The sequence below is a fragment of the Anastrepha ludens genome, chromosome 3 (genome assembly GCF_028408465.1).
Source record: "Anastrepha ludens isolate Willacy chromosome 3, idAnaLude1.1, whole genome shotgun sequence".
Lineage (NCBI taxonomy): Eukaryota > Metazoa > Arthropoda > Insecta > Diptera > Tephritidae > Anastrepha > Anastrepha ludens.
The window spans coordinates 87,454,705-87,477,087 of NC_071499.1; the positions used below are offsets into that span (position 1 = coordinate 87,454,705).

The window sequence follows — 22,383 nt, forward strand, 5'->3', positions numbered from 1 at the left end:
AAATGAGCACAAAATGAAAACAGTTACACTGAAACTGATAACGAAAATACCGGATATCAATTTTAAAACATTCAAAAATATTCGAATGCCTTTCCTATTAAAAAAAAAAGGAAGTTCAATTTTTTTGTCCTTTTAATTTTATGGACTAATAGCATGCAAAATCATTTTCAATTATAACATAGTTTGCGTGTTCGTAGACTGAAGATTTTTGAAAATTTTAAACCTTTTCGAGGATAGGTAGGTAGGTGATTAAGAGACGCCCAACAAGAAGATACATATCTACAGCAAGCCAGAGCTGTTGATATTAGGGAGAAGATTGATGGGATTTAGGTTGGTGCTCTACCCCCCAGGCTGTCGCAGAAAGGAGCACCCAGTGACCTTAATCGTCTAGCTGCCAAACCCGGACATTTACAGAGAAAGTGCTCAACAGTCTCCTGCTTTGAAAGGTCCCCAAAGTTTCTGCAATGGGCGTTAAATGATAACGGCAAGGATAAATCCTAAGCGTTTCTATGAATTTATTTGTGTTGATGTTTCTCGCGCATGTGACACAACAACTATTTCAGAATATAAAAAAGTATATTACGGACTAGTAGAACGAAAAAATAACATGTAGCCTTTCTTAATTGATCGCTTTCAAGATATTCAGGTACCTTTTCTTTACTAAATTCAAACTTTGTATTTATTTATCTTACTGTTATTTACTTTAATTGTTTTATTTAATATTTCACAAAAACCAAAATCTACTTAAAGCCGCATGCTAAGAATGTTCACCATAAAAACGTAAGTTTTGTATACCATATACATGTATGTATGTATGTATTTAGTTTGTTGGCTGGTTTATTTGGATTATGTGTAGAAATCTCCTCTCCTAAACCAAATAAAAAAACTCGCAGCAAAAACACTAAGAAATTCCACTTTCAGGTTGCAAATTGGCGCATGGAGCGTCTCGAAGTGGACACTAAATCCAACTCCGACGAAGAATTTTTCGATTGCGTTGGTATGTATTAATGGTTTCTCTTTTGTTTCACACCCTCTCTTATAATATTCTTTTCAGATACTAATGAGACCAACTCCCTCGCTAAATGGAGTTCACTTGAGTTGCTCGGCGAGGGCGACGATAGTCCGCCACCGGGCAGTGGGGCCGCCTACAAAGACAGTCAAGAAGACAGTATTTTCAATCAAGACTTCCTAATGCGTGTCGCATCCGAGCGTGGCACTAAGCGACAACTGCGCTCTTCAGCCAGCATAGATCGCAGCCATGATACGTCGCCGCCTGGCTCGCCAAGCACGCCATCCTGTCCCACCACCATACTTATACTTGTAGTACATGCGGGCAGCGTTTTAGGTAAGCAAGCACAAGCACAAGCATGAAAACTAATACATTTAATCCTGTACTTATTTAATTTTGATTTGTAGACGCCACTAGCGAGCTGACCGCTAAGAAGTCAGACATTACCACATTTCGTGGCGCCTTTGAGGGTGTTATGCGTCAGCACTACCCCAGTCTGTTGAGTCATGTCACAATTAAAATGGTACCATGCCCCTCCATTTGTACCGATGCACTGGGCATACTCTCTAGTCTCAGTCCATACTCGTTCGATGCGTCGCCATCGGCTGCGGATATACCAAATATTGCTGATGTACCGATTGGCGCAATACCGCTGCTATCGGTTGCCTCACCAGAGTTTCAGGATACCGTTAATAAGACAGTGACTGCAGCAAATATTGTCTACCATGAATTTCTCAAAACCGAAGAGGGTCACGGTTTCGCCGGTCAGGTGGTAATGCTGGGTGATTCTATGGGTTCGCTGTTGGCCTATGAGGCGTTGTGTCGTAGCAATGGTATGGATGGTGGTGGCAGTCGCTCATCGCGCACGGACGACGATGAACGTTTCAATGATTCGGATTTGGATGCAAAGCGGCTATTGGTAGCACCTTCACCGCGTCGTCGACGCTCATCATCGAGTGATTCACGCGGTAATAAGTTGGACTTTGAAGTGGGTGATTTCTTCATGTTCGGTTCACCGCTTTCCATTGTATTGGCATCACGTAAGCTGCACGATGCCAAGGCAGGTAAGTGATCAAGAACTAACTAATGAAATATTCTCACTGAAAATGTCGATTTTTGCATAGCGCTGGCTCGCCCAAACTGTAATCAGGTGTATAATTTATTCCATCCTACCGATCCGATTGCTTCCCGTCTGGAGCCATTGCTCAGCGCCAGGTTTTCCATGCTGTCACCGGTAAATGTGCCGCGATATGCCAAGTATCCATTGGGCAATGGGCAACCATATCATCTTTGTAAGAATTTAAGATGTGATGATGTCGGGGGATTAATTTTGTAATTTTCTTCTAAACTTCTTTTCTGCAGTGGAAGTCATCCAATCAAATCCACAACACTTCAGTGATGCTAACAATATTCTGGGTGGTAGACGTCTATCGGATGCCTCAATGCAAAGTACTATTTCAGGCTTAATTGAAAATGTATCGCTAAGTACAATCCACTCACGTAAGTTGCTAGCAAAATTAGAAACTTCAAACCCTTTCAAACCCAAAAAGTAGCACCAATCAAAAGGTTACTGGCTATGTATAGAATATTTCTTAAGCTTGCACGCAGTCACACGACGCTGATATTAATTGCACGCCATTTTTATTATTCTTTTTAGTACAAATGAAATGGTGGGGCACAAAACGTTTAGATTATGCCTTGTATTGCCCCGAGGGCTTGAGTAATTTTCCAGCTCACGCCTTACCACATTTATTCCATGCCAGTTACTGGGAGAGCGCAGATGTAATTGCATTTGTTTTGCGACAGGTAAGTGTTGAGTGCTCCTTTTGAAATTTATCAACTTATGTGTTGCACAATGTCATTTCACTACCTTTTTCTACCCGAGCTTCCTACTATTTTAAGATAGATGTGAACTGTGTTTTTTACTAAAATCTTGTCTGTTCTCGATGGATCTCCTTATTTTATTTGAGGATAGGAAAACATTTGCTTAAACTGTTCCCATCCTAGTTTCCGATCAACTTTGCCTCGAAGTTCGTCTTTCAATACCAGTCTATTTTTTAACTTTAAAATGGGGATCAATATAAAATGTTTTTGTAATAATTTTTTGGTTCCGTTTAACTGTTCTCATCTTCTATTCCTGTTCCTAAAAATTGTGTCACATTTTTACATATCTACTCAAGTCCTACGTAGGATTGATCACAACCAAACATTTTTTCAGTATTTGACTGAGTGAATGAGACATCAAGTTTGATAACCTTAACTCTAGCACCCATTAATGACATTCCAATATTTACTGTTTGCATTTCATAATGCAAAAAACGAGACCGTCGAGAGACACAACTTCAAACTTTCAACTTTCAATTTATATGATTCCCTAAGTAAAATGAAGACATATTTTCATCGAACGGGATTAATTGTTAATTGATATCGCCATACATTTTTCTCACTGCATAAAAGAAGAGCTTGTGGTCATTTCTGCCTGCTTATCTAGCGAAAAAGCATTACGAGTATACAGTAATTCAGCAACCGCTTCTTTTTAAATAAATTGATCCCTTTCTCCGTTAACTCCGTAATTTTTTTTTCGTCGCCAATAAGTTTTCCAACTTCATACAATAAAACGGAGGCCCATATAGAATACTTTCGCAGTAAATAATCTGTTCCTAATAATTTTTCTCGCTCTTTTATCTGCTTAAATAAAAGCGCGCGTCATTAATTTGTATGTAAGTTCGTTTAAGTATAGCTAACAAACCAATTCTCAGTTAACTTTTAGGTCTAAAAATCAAAAACGTATTTTTTTTAACGACGGGCAACCCTCAGTAGACAATGACAAATCTCTGAGTGCATTTCTGTCAAGAAAAATCTTCCTAAAAACGAACTTTGCCGTTTGCAGGCGACATAAAAAAATTGGATCCCTCCATTTGCATATGAAATTTTCAAAAATATATGGGTTGATCTCTTAAAAATTTGCATAAAATATCATCGATTTCCATGGAGAGTTTAGTTTGAATTCAGAACTGTCTAAAAAGCTCTGCATGTTTAAGGGATATCGGCACCCCCTCTGATCATTAAGACTGACGGATAGCCAAGTGGTATTTTCCAATTGATCAAAAAGCATTATCACGCGTATTACACATTTCACAACACAATTGAGAACTGTGAATGAATTACGCCGACGAAAAATTTTAAGAATTGCCTAAGCTCATCCATTCATTCAATAACTAGCAAATGTATGATTCATTTCTTTCAGATTGGCAAATTCGATGGCATTCCATTTGTCGGCTCAGCCGATGACAAAGAAACGGTTACCTTCCATCCAAGTCAGCCGCGTGAGAAATGGATGAAGAAGCGCACTTCGGTAAAACTGAAAAATGTAGCTGCCAATCATCGCGCCAACGATGTTATTGTGTTGGAGGGACGGGAGCAACGTCTCAATGCTCGTTTCATGTACGGTCCTTTAGACATGATCACTTTACATGGCGAAAAGGTTGATATACATTTAATGAAAGATCCGCCAGCTGGCGAATGGACCTTCCTTGCCACCGAACTGACCGATAAGAATGGTCGCATCTCATATAGTATCCCAGAGCAAGTATCCCTGGGTTATGGTATCTATCCTGTTAAAATGATTGTGCGTGGTGATCACACATCGGTCGACTGCTATGTAGCCATAGTACCGCCGATGACTGAATGTGTAGTCTTTAGTATAGATGGTTCCTTTACGGCGTCTATGTCGGTAACGGGGCGTGATCCAAAGGTACGTGCCGGAGCTGTAGATGTCTGTCGCCATTGGCAGGAGTTGGGTTACTTGCTGATCTATATCACCGGACGGCCGGATATGCAACAGCAACGTGTGGTGTCCTGGTTGAGCCAGCACAACTTTCCGCACGGACTAATCTCATTCGCCGATGGATTACTCACTGATCCACTCGGGCACAAGACAGCTTACTTGAATAATTTAGTGCAGAATCATGGAATCTCAATTGTGGCTGCTTATGGTAGCAGCAAAGATATAACTGTGTATGCGAATGTTGGTTTGCGACCGGAACAGATATTTATTGTGGGCAAGGTGAGTACATAGAAGTGAAACGAGGTTTCTAATTTACTTCGATTTTTTTTATCGTATCATTAGGTTAGCAAAAAATTACAATCAAATGCCACGGTGCTGAGCGATGGTTACGCGGCCCATCTAGCTGGTCTGCAGGTAGTAGGTGGCTCACGTCCCGCTAAGGGTAATGCACGCATGGTTATACCGCGCGGCTGCTTCAATTTACCCGGACAAGCGTCGAATCCTCGGCGCAGAAGGTATGTGGCTGTGTAGTATGTGGAGTTGTTTTTTATCTAAATGTCGTACTGTCCTAGTGAATACTCGTATTTATATATTATTATAATGGTTGTAAACATTTTATATTTGTAAACATATCAGCAGACTTGGATTAGAGAGGTTTTAGTTAGTAATATTTATGTTGTTGTTTTTAGTTTTCGTTTTGGGTGATCACAATGAAATGACTCGTTTTGGATATGACTATTTTCCTTGAAAACGCTTGAACGCTTTCACAATTCATCGCTTAAAAATGGCTTTGCTAAAGTACAAAGGAAATAAAAGAGGATCGGTGAAACTTTGAAAAGAGTTAACGCTGTTGCTGACTATTCCATGGCTGCGGGTGATAGGAATACACTTTTTTGAAATACTTTTGAGACAAGATTTTATGAGTGTAATTCACGTTCACTATCATTTTTAATGCCTCCGTTCACCATTGCGCTGTACTGTCGCCTTTTGGATTACTTAGGGTTCATACGCTTCTTTGAGTAACTGAAGATAAATAGATGCGTTTGAAGTTTAACGATCCATTGGAACATTTTTCCCAAAAGAGTGTGTTGGAGAGCTCTTTAAACTTGCACATACATGCTCTAGAACACAATAGATAATACTACTACTAAATTGAAAGCATTTTTTGTGGGTTATAAAATCCCTTTAAGAGTTTTTGACGGTTGTAGTAAATTTGAGAAATGAGTAAAGTGTTACAATGACTAGGCTATATTTTAATGAAATTTCTTATGGAGTTTTTATGCTGTTACAATAACAACCAAAAGTTCGTCTCTTGCTCCACTGGCAGTGATTTCCAACGTTGAGGCTATCAGTTTTCCAATACAAGTTCTTCTTCTCTGGCGACAGAGCATTGTTTCACGCCATTTATTTTCTTCCACAATATGTTTTATATAACAGAATTTCTCAATTGTCCTTCAGAAACGCCTAGTGAAACGCCTCGAAATACAAGAATTCACTCGGAACGGTTAACTTCTTCTTCTTCTTAAATGGCGCGATAACCGCTTACGCGATTTTGGTCGAGTTTAACAAAGCGCGCCAGTCATTTCTTTCTCGTGCTAACCGGCGCCAATTGGACACACCACGTGAAGCCAAGCCCTTCTCCACCTGATCTTTCCAACGCAGAGGAGGCCTTCCTCTTCCTCTGCTACCACCAGCCGGTACCGCATCGAATACTTTTAAACCCGGAGCGTTTGTATACATTCGGACGACATGACTCAGCCAACGTAGCCGCTGGATCTTTATTCGCTGCGCTATGTCTATGTCGTCGTAAAGCTCATACAGCTCATCGTTCCATCGTCTGCGATATTCGCAGTTGACAACATGCAAAGGTCCAAAAATATTACGCAGAATCTTTCTCTCGAACACTCCAAGCGTCGCTTCATCGGATGTTGTCATCGTCCAAGCTTCTGCGCCATACGTTAGGACGGGCATGATGAGAGTCTTGTAGAGTGTTAGTTTAGTTCGTCGAGAGAGGACTTTACTGCTCAGTTGCCTACTTAGTCGAAAGTAGCACTTGTTGGCAAGAGAGATTCTACGTTGCATTTCAAGGCTGACATTGTTATCGGTATTAATGCTGGTTCCTAAATAAACGAAGTTTTTTACAACCTCGAAATTATAACTGTCAACAGTGACGTGGGTGCCGATACGCGAGTGCGCCGACTGTTTGTTTGAAGACAGGAAGTACTTCGTTTTGTCCTCGTTCACCACCAAACCCATTCGCTTTGCCTCCTTATCCAGTTTGGAGAAAGCAGAACTAACAGCGCGGTTGTTAAGGCCGATGATGTCAATATCATCGGCATTCGACAATTGTATGCTCTTATAAAATATTGTGCCTGAGCGATTAAGTTCTACGGTCACCCTGTCACCCTGTCTGAAACCTCGATTGGTATCAAACGGCTCGGAGAGGTCCTTCCCAATTCTGAGAGCGCTGCTGGTGTTGAGCTACGTCATCTTGCAAAACCGTATTAGTTTTGCGGGGATACCAAATTCAGACATCGCGGCATACAGGTAACTCCTTTCCGTACTGTCGAATGCAGCTTTGAAGTCGACGAAAAGATGGTGTGTGTCGATTCTCCTTTCATGGGTCTTTTCCAAGATTTGGCGTATTGTAAATATTTCGTCAATGGTAGACTTTCCAGGTCTAAAGCCACGCTGATAAGGTCCAATCAGTTGGTTGACGGTGGGCTTCAGCCTTTCACACAATACGCTCGCTAGAACTTTATAGGCGATATTTAGAATACTAATCCCGCGGTAATTGGCTCGGCAGGCATGCTTTCATCCGACCATATTTTGCATAGGAGCCGATGCATGCACCTTACCAGCTCCTCGCCGCCATGTTTGAATAGCTCAGTTGGCAGTCCGTCGGCGCCAGCGGCTTTGTTGTTCTTTAGCCGCGTTATCGCTGTTCTCACCTCGTCATGGTCGGGTAGCAGAACGTCAATGCCGGCGTCGTCGATTGGGGTATCGGGATCTTCACATTCACTGTGACATGCGCAGCTATCAGTGTTTAACAGGTTCGAGAAGTGTTCCCTCCATAATTTAAGAATGCTCTGGATGTCAATCACCAGTTCAATGATTTCTAAGCCCAACAATTCAAAGTTGTCAGACGCTGGTTCGTGTCCTAAGTAGCTTGAATGTATAAATTAAAAGAAAATTTCCTAGAAAAAATGTAATATTCGATGAAATCATGAGAAAAATCCAAAATAATTTTGCAGTCTCGCTCAGTTGAGATTTCATACTTCGAACTGAAGTTCTAGCAGTCAGCCAGTGTAATATTCTAATCACTGGGCAACTGACCGGTTGTAAATATGGTTACGGTCAATAGATTATGCTATTAAAGGATGTTAACAACTGAATTTTGACTTATTATTGAGGACATATACATGGGATCATTGACAAGTGGGTTCAACAGGACGGTGCCACACAGCCATCGAAACAATGAATTTTGACTAACCAAATCTCTGATGGCATAATTTCATAAAATTCAGCTGTTAATTCACCACCCCGATCATGTGGTTTAACATCACTGGATTATTTTTTGTAGGACTATGTCAAAGATAGCATCTATACGGAGTCAATTGAACCGATTGCAGCTTTAACACTCAAAACCAGCGACTAACGAAATAGACCCGCCAAAATTACTTTGAAATTCTTTTTATAATTTTCATATAAATTTTTGTTTTATATTGTATCGAAAAGCAAAGGTTTTGTTGAAAAGCCCTGTATGTACAATATATTCTGAAATATGTTAATCTAAACCAACATGGTTTTGTAACTGGCTGCTCTGCACCTACTAATCTTGTTGTTTTTAGTGAATTTTGTATGCCATCGTTTTCCAAAGGGCTCAAAGTTGAATGCATTTACACTGACTTTCCTAAGGTATTTGGCAAAGTGTTGCACGAGATTCTAGTACATTAGTTAGCTTGCTTGGGCTTTCACTCCACCTTTCTGCAATGGCTGAAACCATAGTTTTGTCAAACCACTTTGTTGCTACTTCAGATATGCGCCAAGGGAGCATCTTAAGGCCATTTCCTTTTGCCATTTCTATCAATTATAAAAGCAAATGGTTTTACTTTTCGAATTTCTCGCTCCTCGCAGATAACTAAAACTTTTCTCATCTGGTAAGGATTCAGTCAATGCTCCGAACCTTCAACTCGACTTGAACAATCTTCATCAATGTTGTATGAAGTCGCATCTGTCTTTGAATATAAAAAAATGTTTCCATTTCAATGATGAACGAAAGGTTAGTGATAAAAGGTGAAAGTGTTGAATTGAAAATTTGAATTTAGTTTTATGCACTGATCACACATTTTGCTCATACGCCCTGTTGAATGGCAATTAATTGATGTACGAGTCCATATGTTTCGATATTTTCTATATTGAAATGTTGAGCAGGCCAAAACAGAATTTTCTTTGTGATCACGCCCAAAACAATACACGTTGCATCACTTTTCTCTCTAAGTACGTGTATATGTGCATAGGTATGTATGTAAACATGTAAATGTATTGTGTGTCTGTTTGTTGAATTGCGTTGTGTTTTTGTTTGCGTTCTTTGTACATTTTTATGTTATTGAAATATTCACAAAAAATTCATTACTTCATGATTTTTATGTTTATTTTTTATCCGTGAAAAATTTATATAAAATTAAAATTTTATTCGTTTCCTTTTTGTAATTTTTTATTTTTTTTATTTAAACAGCAACGCATATGAAAAAACCCTAGACGAATGAAACTAATACATAAATGTTTACTTACTAACATGCCTATACATGCATATGTATGTATGCAGCAGAGAGCCGCTTATGTGAATACATTAATATATGCACATATTTAGCCACTAAGTAAGCGAATTGCAGCGAATTTATTTTATTGGTTTATTTCAAATTATATTACACGCACATACATAGATTGTTGTTTTTTTGTACGAATAAACGTATGCAGTCACATATTTGGCGAAAATACACACACACACACACACATCTTAGTAGTTATTGTACAATAACACTTAGATTTAGCCTTATTTATGGATGTACATATTTATTCATGTATACATATATGTATGTACGTACTAATAACTAACCAATGCAAGTGAAAAAATGTTATGGAATTTGAATTTATGATATTTTTCCTTTTATATTGTTTCTCTTTGTATTTCATTTCTTGCCATTGATTTACGTTTACCTGATTTAAACGTCTTTATATGGACACTGAAAATGCTTCCACAACCACAACCACCAACCGACATCCAATGCCCATCACCAACACGGTTATCTCCATTAATTATAATTCTAATTTTTTGTAACAATTTTTTTTCACAAATAATCGAAAATATGCCGTTATTTTTATAAAAAAAAAATTATTTCCCACACTTCATATCTTGCCACGCCCATCAACATGTACACCACTACCACCCCCACCAACCATATTTTGTGCCATTTCTTGTGTATTTAGGCTGCATGAGCAACCGGATGCTTTAATGTAAATTGCGAATGTCACACCTTTGTCTCGTATCCACCAACAACATGTTTGCGAATCGCAACCAAAAAACGCAAAAAAACAATCAAAGCAACAACAACAAACAAGCTAATAAATCAAACAATAAAATGGTAAAGTTTAGCACATATTTACGCTTCTAAAGCTGACAATTTTTCAGTTCATAAAAAAAAAACAATTAAACAAAAATTTTAAGCAACCAATTAAATAATATTATGATTTAAGCTAAAATATTTCTAAAATATATATAAAAAAATATTTAAAAAATTAAATGCATAGAATAAACCTGAAATCAAAAAAATTGCAATTATCAACACAAAAAACACAAATCATCATACGAATTTGCAACCTCAAATTAGTGAAATTAATAAGTGTTGTGTAATAGGAAAATATTTTTGTCAATCTGGTCACTTTTAATCTTTCTGATTGGCATTTAACATACATTTACATATTTTCGTGCAATTACAAAAGTCTAGCAATAAATTTACATGAATTTCATCAATTAGCTTTTATACTCATCAATTTTGTGTTTTTGTTTTTTGTTTGTGTACTATCTTCCTAAACATCACTCTGCATATGCAAATATGTAACTGCTATCTCTCCTGCATCCATCATCACACCAAATCCACTATGTCTCTCTCTGTTTATGTGTAACAACTATCCAACAACGCCACAACCATCAAAATTAAATAACAACAACAGCAACGAAACTGGACTATCTTCGCCCGTTCGCAGTGGCTACCTGAAGCGCAAAACCTATTTAAGTCTTCACTAAATCAAAAAGGAAACACAGCACTGAGAATAGCAAAGGGTTTCGACAAGAAAATCATAGCTTTGGAATGCAACTTGGAAATTCACTGTGACTTTTGAACAAAGATGAACAAAGCTAATACATAAATGAAACAAAGATGAACAAAGCTACTTGAAAATCAGTACATAATTGAAAATAAAATAGTTTATATCACATAACGTCCAAAAATTCTGGCAGCTAACTAAAACAAAAAATAAATAAAGAAAAATAAAATGTCAACAATGCGCTCGTCCGTAGCCTCTTGCAGTTGCACGCTCATCGCCGACGCCTCCTTTGTCCGCCCATCCGTCACATTTGTCCACAACGCTTAAGCGGCATTTAGCTTAGACATTATGAAACTCGTTACTTCCGCATCCATTTAAGAGCTTAGTTATGTACTTGCATGTAGTCAGCGCGCTCCAGCGTTATGCTTAGTCATCACTTAGAACGCGCTGAATATTTGTTGAAAACCAGCGGCTAAAAAATAAAACAGAAACCACAAATAATAAATCTCCAAAAACTGCAGCATAACTATCTACTCATATACTGCATATAGTATTTACGAAAAAATAAAAATAAAAACATTTACTTAGTGGCAGAAGTTAGAGGTTACTTAGGATGAAGCGGCAAAGCAGCGTTCCATATACGTATGTACTAACCGATTCATTTGCGACTAGTTAGTGCTGCATTAGAACTAAAGAGAAACGAATGCAAATAATATTTACGCAAATCACGCCTAAAGTGTCACGTGGTAAGTATCATACCTACTAAGCGAAAAAAAAGTTATATATTGTAAAATATGTTCTAGATATATACAAGGTGGCGCAAAATTAATCATCCAATTTTGCTCCTGGGTAACTTTCTTACTAAATAAACCCCAAATCTTTAATTGGACTTTCCAGCTCAGTTTTTTATTAAATAAAAAACAGGGGATTTTGAGTGAAGCAAATCTTTATTTAGACTTTGAAGCTCACTTTTTTTACTAAATAAAAAAATCACAATTTTTAATGATGGAAATTTTTATTTTGATCTTTACGCGCTCCATTGCTTGTCTGTTTAATAGTATACTGCAGCTGTCCAGCTCAAAAGTGTCAGATATGATTAACATGTGACGCCTTTTGCAAAAATTGTAAATCTTCCGATAGGGTGATTAATTTTGTGCCACCTGTTATTTATACTCGGATTGTTACTTAATTTTTTAAGCGTAATATAGAAGCGATACGAAATTTACTGCCACACTGCACCATATAAGTTAGTTTGCTTACTAGTACTAGTTTTACTCCAAACTAATTTGTAGTGGATAGAAATCGAAATACTAACTCTACTGATAGGTAGTCATTAATGTTAATACAAAGAAGCCAAACGCGTCGTTAGATAGATAGATTACTTATGTACAATATGGCAAGAGCATCGGCTAATAGAGGTTATGTAATAATATAGACTAACCCTATAGTAGAAAGTTCCCACAATAGTCGGTTCTACCGGAATGAGTCAGATTTTTCTCCGGCCAAGGACTGGCATTTCAGCAGCATTCTCTGTAAATGTATGGAGAATATTTGTGTTGCTAGAAAAACAACAACTAACCCTAAACGGTAATCTTCGATTCGACGAACCCTGCTGCTCTTTACATATATTGTAGTTTATTATTATTAAAATTTGTGTGGCAAATTTGTATGCTACATTTTTCATACGAAAAATTCAAATTCATCGACGATTATCTTTAAAATAGATAAAAAAGCCTTACTCTTTAAGAACCAAAAAACAAATTTCAAAAGCCTTTCAAAAGCCCGATTTCTTGAGTGAGTTCCGTTAAATTTCACACTTCCGCTATTCTCAGTTTTTCCACTTTCTCTTAGCTAATCAATTACCTAGGGTTCAATTTTTAAAAATTTATTACCACTAAACTTGTGTTTGCATACAAAACTGTCATTGTGATGAAGGGAAATTGAAACCGAAAAACTTTTGAACACTGTTTGTAAAATTCAGTACGGTAGTGTAAACTTAAAGTGCAAGTCTTCTACACCAATCAGGATATATATATATATATATACCTATATATATATATTATAGATAGTCAAGTGGTATATCGGTCCAAAGATATGAGCCAGAACTTGTGAATATAAAAATTCTAAAACCTGGAAAAAGTTTGTTCTAATAGCAATCGATTATGGATAGGCAACGACAATCTTCTGAGTCCATTAGAGCTATAACGAAATATGTATATCATTAAAATCAAATACGTATGGGGTTTCGTTCGTTCCTAAGCTGGCAACTACAACCGATGGTCGATCTTGGCAAGTTCCACCAGTACATTTTGCGAGTTCCACCAGTATATTTCGAAAAGAGCGCCTTCTTTGCTGAAGAGTTATTGCCCATTCGCTCAATGTGACCTAGCCAGCGCAGCCACTGAATTTTAATGCGCTTCACTACGTTGATGTCTGGTAGAGCTCGTAGCTCCATCGCATTCGGTATGCATCATTCACGCAATATCGGAGTTCGTCAATGTTTAGAACTCAGCGCCATACAGTAAGATCGGGAGGATGAATAATTGATAGAGGGGGCTCTGCTTTTCATTTCGGATGTCACAGTTTTTTGGATCGCCTCGATGGAGTCGAAACGCCTCCCCTTCAGCTTTCTTTTCAGGCGCGGGGACAAGAAGAAGTCCGGAGGGGAAAGGTCTGGGCTGTAGGGAGGGTAGGGAAGCACCGGAAACCCCATCTTGGCCAATGCAGATGTGCAGAGGAAGGCGGTGTGCGCCGGCGCATTGTCGTGATGTTGTCCTCCCAGCCTTCCTTGAACGACTTGTGCCACCGTTTTACCTGGGTACTGGGTAGAGATTGGTCCCCGTAAGCCTCCTTGGGTAGCCCAATGGTTTCGGTACTCGTTTTGTTTAGGTTTACGCAAAATTTGATCGAGTAACGTTGCTCCAACGATCGTTGCATTTTCGCCACTGCAAAATCCTAACACACTTTTAAAACAGCTTTCACGCGCGGAGGGATGTTGACTGCACCGCTGTTGCCAGCGAACTGGGACCGGTTTCCAGTGGAAGGGGAAGGTCCAACGATCATTTTCCCCCACCAGCCGATTCGGTTGATCGCTTGGCAGACGCTCCGCGCGGGAAGGCTCATTACTTTTCAATCAAACCCTGCATAAAATGTAAAGCTTCATACTAAAAGTTCTGATTGAAAAGTATGAAATTTTGATGAAAGTTTTCCTATTTTTTTTTAATTTGCGCTAAGTTTAAAACTTGGATATGTATGGCTTTTGTAGGAAAAGGAACTATATTTTCATAGTTTTTTTTTTCAAATATAAGTAAAAAACAACTGAATTGCCAAAACTTGCCACTATATCCCTGCACTTTAGTTATTTAACGCAGTTTATGTACGCAGATGAAAAAGCAAACTCGTGTTTCAAATATTCTTATAGGAAAACTTGCGATTTTTGAAGTTAACTGCGTATTGGCAATAATTGCAACATTTTACTCCTTGTCGCGCGTCGTGCAATTAGCACATAAAACTGTAATTAAGTTTCAAAAGACGTAATTTCTTTAAGTCTATTTTCAAAAACAGAAAACCAAAAAATCATTTTCAATAACAGAAAACAAAAATTATTTTATTTCAGAAAATGCATTGAAAGACTACTTTGTATTTGCATCTTATAGGTACCTGGCTAGAAAGACTGTTTCCTCCTGTTGTATGATGGTGTTTCAATCTACCTAAATAATAAATATGTGTTAAATGGATTTAAGAAAATGTGAACAAAAATTAAAACAGAAAGAACAAAGCAAAAACAAAAACAAAACAAACAAAAAATATCTATATACAGCTATAATGCTTCAGAAAGTATTTTTGAGAAATGAAAGATATAAATTTTAAAAATAAATTAACTAAAAATTACTACGTGTGTGAATGCAAACATACATACATACATACAAAACATATTTATATATACACATGTATGTATGTAGAATATTGTTCTAAAACCAAAACACATGCATACCTTCTTGTAATATATATATACACTCATACATACATACATCTAAAGCATATGACAAAGAACAAAGTTCAAATTGTATTTACTAGAGAATAAACAGAGTTACTCAAGCTATCTAACTACATACATACTTACATACATATATAATTATATAATTGGAATATCGAACAAATTAAATAAATAAATCTAAATATCTACAACTGTGAAGCAAACTAAGCTAAATAAAATCAAAAGCATAAACAATCTAAAGGCGATTAAAACCTAATTTTAGAACAAAATCTGTTCCACAAAAACAATTTATTATAAATAATTTAAGTAAAGCATCAACACAAATGAAATGTAAAAATTTTGAAATGCTTAAAATGTGTTTGGAAACTTCAATTTTTCCGAAAACTACCAGCAGCTCATATGTAGGTAAAAAATTAAAAAAAAAGGCTATTTTGCTAAATTGTAAAACAATGACGCTTTTTTAAGCAAACGTATAAAGAAATACAAATGCAATTAAATTTTCAAAAAAACATAAATACTTTATGGGCAGTAAATATTACTACTACTAAATATTAGATCTCTCTTTCATCGTGATAACGTTCGAGAAGCATTTTGCATTTATGTGTATGTTAAAAAAAAAAGAGTTTAGAAAAATTTGTTGTGCGTAGATTTTTAGCAATAAGTGTTAGTCAAGTGAAAAAAATAAATCATGCTTGGTCATTTTAACGAACAAAATTTAGTGATTTCTATTGTTATGATATTAGTTCTCAGGTGAATTTTTAAGCTGCCTAAAAGTAGACTATATAGAAGAAAATAATTTTCACTAACAAACTATTTACAATGCAGTTCTGCGGTAAAGATCCATACGAGTATATGGTATTTACATACTAAAGTATATATGTATGTATTATTGATTGGGTTTATAATGCGCAACTATTGAATGATGCATTTACAGTTATTGGACAATTGCCGGGGTTTTCAAAATGCTCCATATAGCAATTGAAATTTCAAAAGTACAGTGCACTCGCGATAACTCGAACTAATTAAAACAGGCGCTGTTCGATTTATCGAATTTGTTCGACTTATCAATTGAGTGTGCTATGTTAAAAAAACAGTCATCGATATCGATTTTTCGATCGATTGTTGAAAATGGAAGCCAGTAGAAAATTTCTGTGGTATAGTTTCGTTATACGAATTACATTTTGGTCCATTGGCTGGATCAATGGTGTCACATTCGGCGGCATAAACATAGTTAAAATTAAACCATCCTCGGACTTTAATTCGATTTCGTTGGGATGTGATGGGGCACTACACTAATGTTAAACACTTCAACCTTTTACGATCCATTACTCACATGCACTGATACACTACAAATGACAAATTTAAAGCAATTTGGTCAATGCAAGATGTTGTTCCCAGAAAACTAACGGGATATTAACGTCGAAATATTCATATGGACAATACACTAGTATACATATAATTTATATACATATACTATTACATATGTATGTATGTACAAAATGTACATGTTTGAAAAGAATGTGTGTACAAATAAATTTGTTTTTTTGTTCGAGTTATAGCGCTTTAATATTGTTCGAGTTACAAACTAGTCAATAGGGAAAAAAATGTGTTCGAGTTAGCACGTCGTTCGACTTAGCGGCTATTCGAGTTACCGCGAGTGCACTGTATTTCTCATAGATAAAATACTCAAAATGGAACGCTATGAAATGAAAGTTAAGGGGGGAGCCTGGTTTATAAGGTCAAAAAAATCAATTTTTATTTTCGTTTTAAGCGATTCCAAATATATTTCAGAATATTCACACAAAGTTACAGAGCCTAATTCTCAATATTTCCGTAGATACAAAGTCAAAGGTAGGCGAGCGTTAGGTAGTTACGCTGTGACCGGACAGCTATAGTACAAACTTTATCTTCTTTTCTCGACTAATCGAAAAAAACTAATGAACCTTTTGAAATGAAGCATAGCTTGCTCCCTTCAGTATTAAATTCTCTTCTATTTGAACTAACAAAATAGATAAAAAAAAAATGTTCAAGATTTTTATACCAAGTTGAAGTGAATTTTTTTTTATAGAAAGGCATTTTTTTCTTTAAAACCTCCAAAAAGTTGAAATTTTGGAATTTCTCTCAGTTTTCTTAGTTCATATAGAATAAAAAATCATGATAATTAGAAATCCATTTGAATTTTTTGCTTTAGATAATAATTACGAGCTGTATCTTGTACGCCAGTTGGAAACTGCAGCGTTGCAGCGCTCTACTAATTTCTATGTTAAACATTTTTTTCAACTTATTTTAACCAGTACAAAAATTTTTTATACTTTTTAAATGTTCATTGAAAGATAGAAAAAACTTTGCAGTGCTAAGTTAATTTATTCCTTAAAAAAAAAAAATCGCAAAGAGATGCAATTTTTAGACCTCATAAACCAGGCTCCCCCCCATAAGAAGCGGAGAATTCAGAAGCAGCATTTTCTTCATAGCTCTCCTCTTTTGATAGATTACTTCATCGTCCGGTCATTTTTGTTGCGCTCAGAATTTCACAGCATAAAAAAATATTCTTTAGTTTTGTGAAACCATCTGGCTTCCCTCTATGTACACGCTCAATAGGGCAATGTGGTGATTTTGTTCTTCCACTTGCATTGTAATGCACGGGATGCAAGCGAACCAGTCCTGCTATGCATTATGCCCCAATTAGTGGTGGCGTAGCTACCCGTAACCATAACCATAGCCGCAACATTACAGCCTGTGTCGTTTAGCCATGCGACAACCATAAATAGCTGATATTGAAGTAGAATTAATGACAACATTTGCATTTTGTAATAAAAAAACGGATAATTTTCCGCTAAGTCAATTAATTTTTCGTCGTTCATTTCTAATATTTAAATTTTTAACGCAGATATCAGAACAAATGTCAAGTATTTCACAGCTGCTTACGCTTACGGCGAAAACTCAAAATACAATAAATACGTACTGCTACGGTTACAGCTATGGCGCTATGGTGCGGCATCTATAACCGTTTACAGTGATGCCAATATGTTTGATCAGAACAGCTGATTGCTGTGGTTACGATTATGGCACCACTAAGCGCAGCTTTACACTGAAACATCGAGCGGGGTGTAGGGCTTTGCCAATGTGTGTGTGAGAATGTGAAAACTTCGCTGTTGAACAGAAATAACGAAGAAACGTTCCATACATACCTACACCCAACGACAAAAAAAGTTTGCTCTTGGATCATAGGGACATGTCAAGTTGTACAGTCAAAATATCAAATTAAAGAAAAATTGTATATTATGTGTTATGAATGTTTATGAAAGTTTAGTATTAAAATGTTAAATTTGAGGTAATTTCTTCACTTTGTATTGAATTATTTATTTTTATTGAAATGACTAAACAAAAAGACTAAAGAAATTATGAGAAGCCGTATTACAACTTGCATTAAGATTTAGTATTAAATACTCGTTTGCTTTTGATGAAAATGTTTAGATCTTATTACTTATTGCTTATAAATTATATATGATATTGAACATTAAAAAACAGGTAAAATTAAATTCCTGTTAAAGTCAAATAAAACACAATAGAGCGCGCCGCTTCCTTTGGCTTTTATAAGAGCTCCTATTCGTTTGGGCATTGACTCGTTTAATTTTGTTAATTTTGCTTGGCCAACCCCATTTTACCACACCACCAGAATAGCATCTTTTAGAGCCTTTGATGGCCTACAACATTATTTTATTATCTACATTATCCTCATTATTATTATCTATGTATAACGCGCCCGCTAGTACCTGGGTTAGAAGCCCATTGTGGGCATGGAACACGAAATGATAGAATAGACCTTCTAATTGCGATCATACTTCGGCAGGCAAAGACAAGCCTCCGATTGTATTTCTGTCAAAAAACAAAGGTCCTCATACACATACAAATAGATCTGCCGTTCGAAGGCAGCGTAGAATTGTGGGTCCATCCACTTGAGAAATAACACCGCAAAGAAGAAGCGCAGCCCAACACCACAATTTATCAGCCTATTGTTACAGGTCTAAACTCTTTTGTGCTAAGCAACACATTTTATGCCCAGGGTTTTTCCTGATTTTGAACTTAGAAGATATAAAATAAAATATATTTAATTAAGATAATCAAAATTGCCAGAGTTCTAAAAAATATTTACAATCCGGGCTCGATTGCAAGGAGCCGAATCGTTCTAAAATATGGCATAATCGCAATCAGCGAGAACTTCCTCTACCGTAAGCACCACACACCATCAATAAGTATGCCAATGTACGTAACGACATTTACAGAAAACATCACGAAAATTATTAATCCAACTGCCGTAGATTCGATGCATCGCTACACCACTACATACTATATGTATGCCGAGTGCTTAATAGTGTTGAGAGTCTTTCTAGGACTATATCGTTCGCCATCTTTCCGCCTCACACGCAGTGGGCCTTGCGAGCAAAGCAAATTCAATTTTGATTCAGCTGAGGAGATGGCCTTTTTCCAGCTGCTGACACTATAATAGGCTCATTTTTTGCATGCATTGGTTTCCTGGCAGATTTCTTGAATTTCAGGTGTATTCTTTTCAAGACCATTTCACTTTGGCTGCTAAATTCCTGCAGTTGATGTTTTATCTCCTCGCTGTGCCATTTCGTTATAGATATAAAAGCACTTTAAATAGTTTCCATCTCCTTGCGTTAGAGCCTTCTTTCAAATCGCGTTCGTTGTACGTTTATGGCTGCCAATTTCTTCATTTGGGTATGATTTTGTGTCAGAGCGAGATAACGAATTCCTACTTATATAGGTGATACGAGATATTTCTCTTTTAGTCGCGTTATTTTGGATTGCGCATTTTGTCGAAAGGGACACAGGCTTTTGGATTAATCTGCGTATTGAAATATTTAAATTTTAAACTTTTTTTTAACTGAATAAATTTTTTAACCATATTAACAATATTTACCGGACAGTATATTTCCATAATGATTTAATATGTCTTGTCACAAATATGATGCTTCGCGAAACCGTTTTAAAGAGATTAAGTAAAAACTTTTTTGTCGTTGGGTGTGTAGAAGGTCGGGGCAATTTTTTTTCGACATCGTTCCTATCAGATTCAAATTCTACATTCAAATTAAGAATAACAAGCTCACTTGAGCATATCTCTAAGGTCGAGCTAAAGTTTATAGCCCCACAATTTCTAAATTGTGCTGGCGCTACAAAGCAAATTAAATGCAAATTTTTAATATTATAATGGGAAAAGTGATTGCTATAATTCTTTTAGATGTACATCAAACTATAATTCTTTAGATCAAACCAAATTTGAAAAAAAACTTAAGTCAATTAAATTTTGCAATATTTAAAAAATTTATTTTTAATATTTTTCTTTATAATCATATTTTTTTACAATTAACAACGTATTTCATTTAATTATATAATTATATAAAAAATATAATATTTTTGTTAGAGATATTTAGTTTTAAATCCGTTTTTATTTCTTTCTTTCTTCTTTGCCATACCCGCTTCTCAATTTTCATATTAATTAAAGATAGCATCTTTTAACATTTGGGTGGCTTGAAATTGACTTTAGAACTATGCACTAATTGACTTTTTTCTTAGAATTTCATGTAGAATCCGAATCCGTCAGGAACAATAAATACATAAACTTCTTATTCCATAAAAATTTACCCACCCTAATGTACATTTTTGCACTTATATTTATATGAAATATGCCTGCATCTGCTACTGATTTAATCAGAAACTAAAAAGAATGCGTTACCAGGTAGCCACTAAGTAACCACTCCCAAGTGGCACAACAGTTGCGCGTTAGAAACCCAACCGTTGTCATAGTTTTCTTTCAATAACCGATAACTTAGTTTTGTAGTTAAGAAGGTGAAAAAAGTCCCGTTTGTGGCGGGCTTCCATACAAGAACACTTCAGAGTGACACATCAGTTAGTCAAGCGAAGAGAGCGGCTTCCAGCATTAAAGTAATCGAAACAATTTTGTTTTAACCCTAGTCGCCGCTTTAAAAACATCTGAAATCGCCATGTGTTTTTCCTTTATGAAAAGGCTCCAAAAACCAATGATACCTATGCAGATTGGGGCCGAGAAGAAACACAGCCTGTGTCTTGGTTGGGATAGGCTAGTAAAAAAAATGTATCCCAAATTGATTGATTTGCTGGAGTCCTGAGTATCTGTATGAATTCATTCCTGTTCTGTTTTTGCTCTTGATTACTTCTGCGGAGAGAACTCTTTTGAGTATTTTTAGTCATTCTAATCGTAATTATTCATATTAGCCTAAACAAAACCGCAGCGTAATTATAACTATAGTAAGCAATGTAAACCAAATGTAACCATGCAAGAATATTGTAGCCTATCGGAATGTTTTTGTGGCAATAGAAAGCTACTAAGCGCTTTGTGCACAGCTAAATTACCCCGCATAGTCAGTTGAGGCATAGCGAATATTTTCACCAAGTCTATCTTTGTTAGTTTTTCAGCTTTTCAAATCAAATTTGGCAATTTGACAATGTTTTTCCTTGAATATGTCACCTACCTATAGATAGGTTTTAATTGATTTACTGCAAACCAATTTTCCCGAGAATATTTTTAAGAATATCGTAGACGTATGCCGAAAGGGTTGGTGCGCGACTATCATTCGGAAGTATGTAGGTTCGAAACTGCGTGAAATATGCGCGATTTCTTGACACAAATTATAAAGGATTTCTGTATAAATATTTTGCCCACTTTTTGAAAAAAAATTCGGAAAAATTCATTCCCGAATATTTATATCTTTTGCATAGAGAATATTTCAAAAATAATATCTAAAAGGCTGGAAATATTTTGAAAAATAGGCCTGGAAAAGTTCGTGGGCTTTTACTGCATGTTGTTGCTTCTTAGCGCAATCCTTTGAGAGTTGAAAAATTGTTTAACACTAACTTGAATGTGAACAAAATAATACCGCGTATTATATTTGATTTTTTCTAAATATCTTACCTTTTAACAGACGGGCTTCCTTTTTAACAGAATTTCGAGACCTTTGCCTTGACCTCTTTTCAAAGAAGAGTTTGCAGTAACCGCTGCAATAAATAGTAAAACTTTACTCTTTATTTCATAAAGTTATTCCTAAATTTTGTATTCATTAAACTTTTATGACACAAACTCCAAAAGCGTTTTGTGCGTCAGAATTTTATTATATGTATTTTCAATGGTGTATTGTTGGTATATTTTATATTAGAAAACTCAGCAAAAAGGGGAAGTAATAAGTAGCCAGTCTATAAATCTTACGA

At 36.3% G+C, this 22,383-nt stretch overlaps 1 protein-coding gene across 2 annotated transcripts in view; it reads left to right on the forward strand.

Moving 5' to 3' along the window:
- The window catches only part of LOC128858393 (protein retinal degeneration B), a 76,228-nt gene extending 56,173 nt beyond the window's left edge, over nt 1-20,055 (forward strand). The window contains exons 7-17 of one of the 2 annotated variants that reach the window (XM_054094638.1): nt 751-780; nt 922-997; nt 1,055-1,345; nt 1,417-2,073; nt 2,134-2,301; nt 2,372-2,509; nt 2,667-2,815; nt 4,257-5,075; nt 5,139-5,311; nt 11,031-11,869; nt 14,740-20,055. In XM_054094638.1, coding sequence (XP_053950613.1) covers nt 751-780; nt 922-997; nt 1,055-1,345; nt 1,417-2,073; nt 2,134-2,301; nt 2,372-2,509; nt 2,667-2,815; nt 4,257-5,075; nt 5,139-5,311; nt 11,031-11,103 — 2,574 coding nt within the window. In that variant the 3' untranslated portion in view covers nt 11,104-11,869; nt 14,740-20,055. The remainder of the gene's footprint in view (nt 1-750; nt 781-921; nt 998-1,054; nt 1,346-1,416; nt 2,074-2,133; nt 2,302-2,371; nt 2,510-2,666; nt 2,816-4,256; nt 5,076-5,138; nt 5,312-11,030; nt 11,870-14,739) is intronic. The other variant, XM_054094639.1, reaches the window with a different exon arrangement.
- Nucleotides 20,056-22,383: the final 2,328 nt, after the last annotated feature.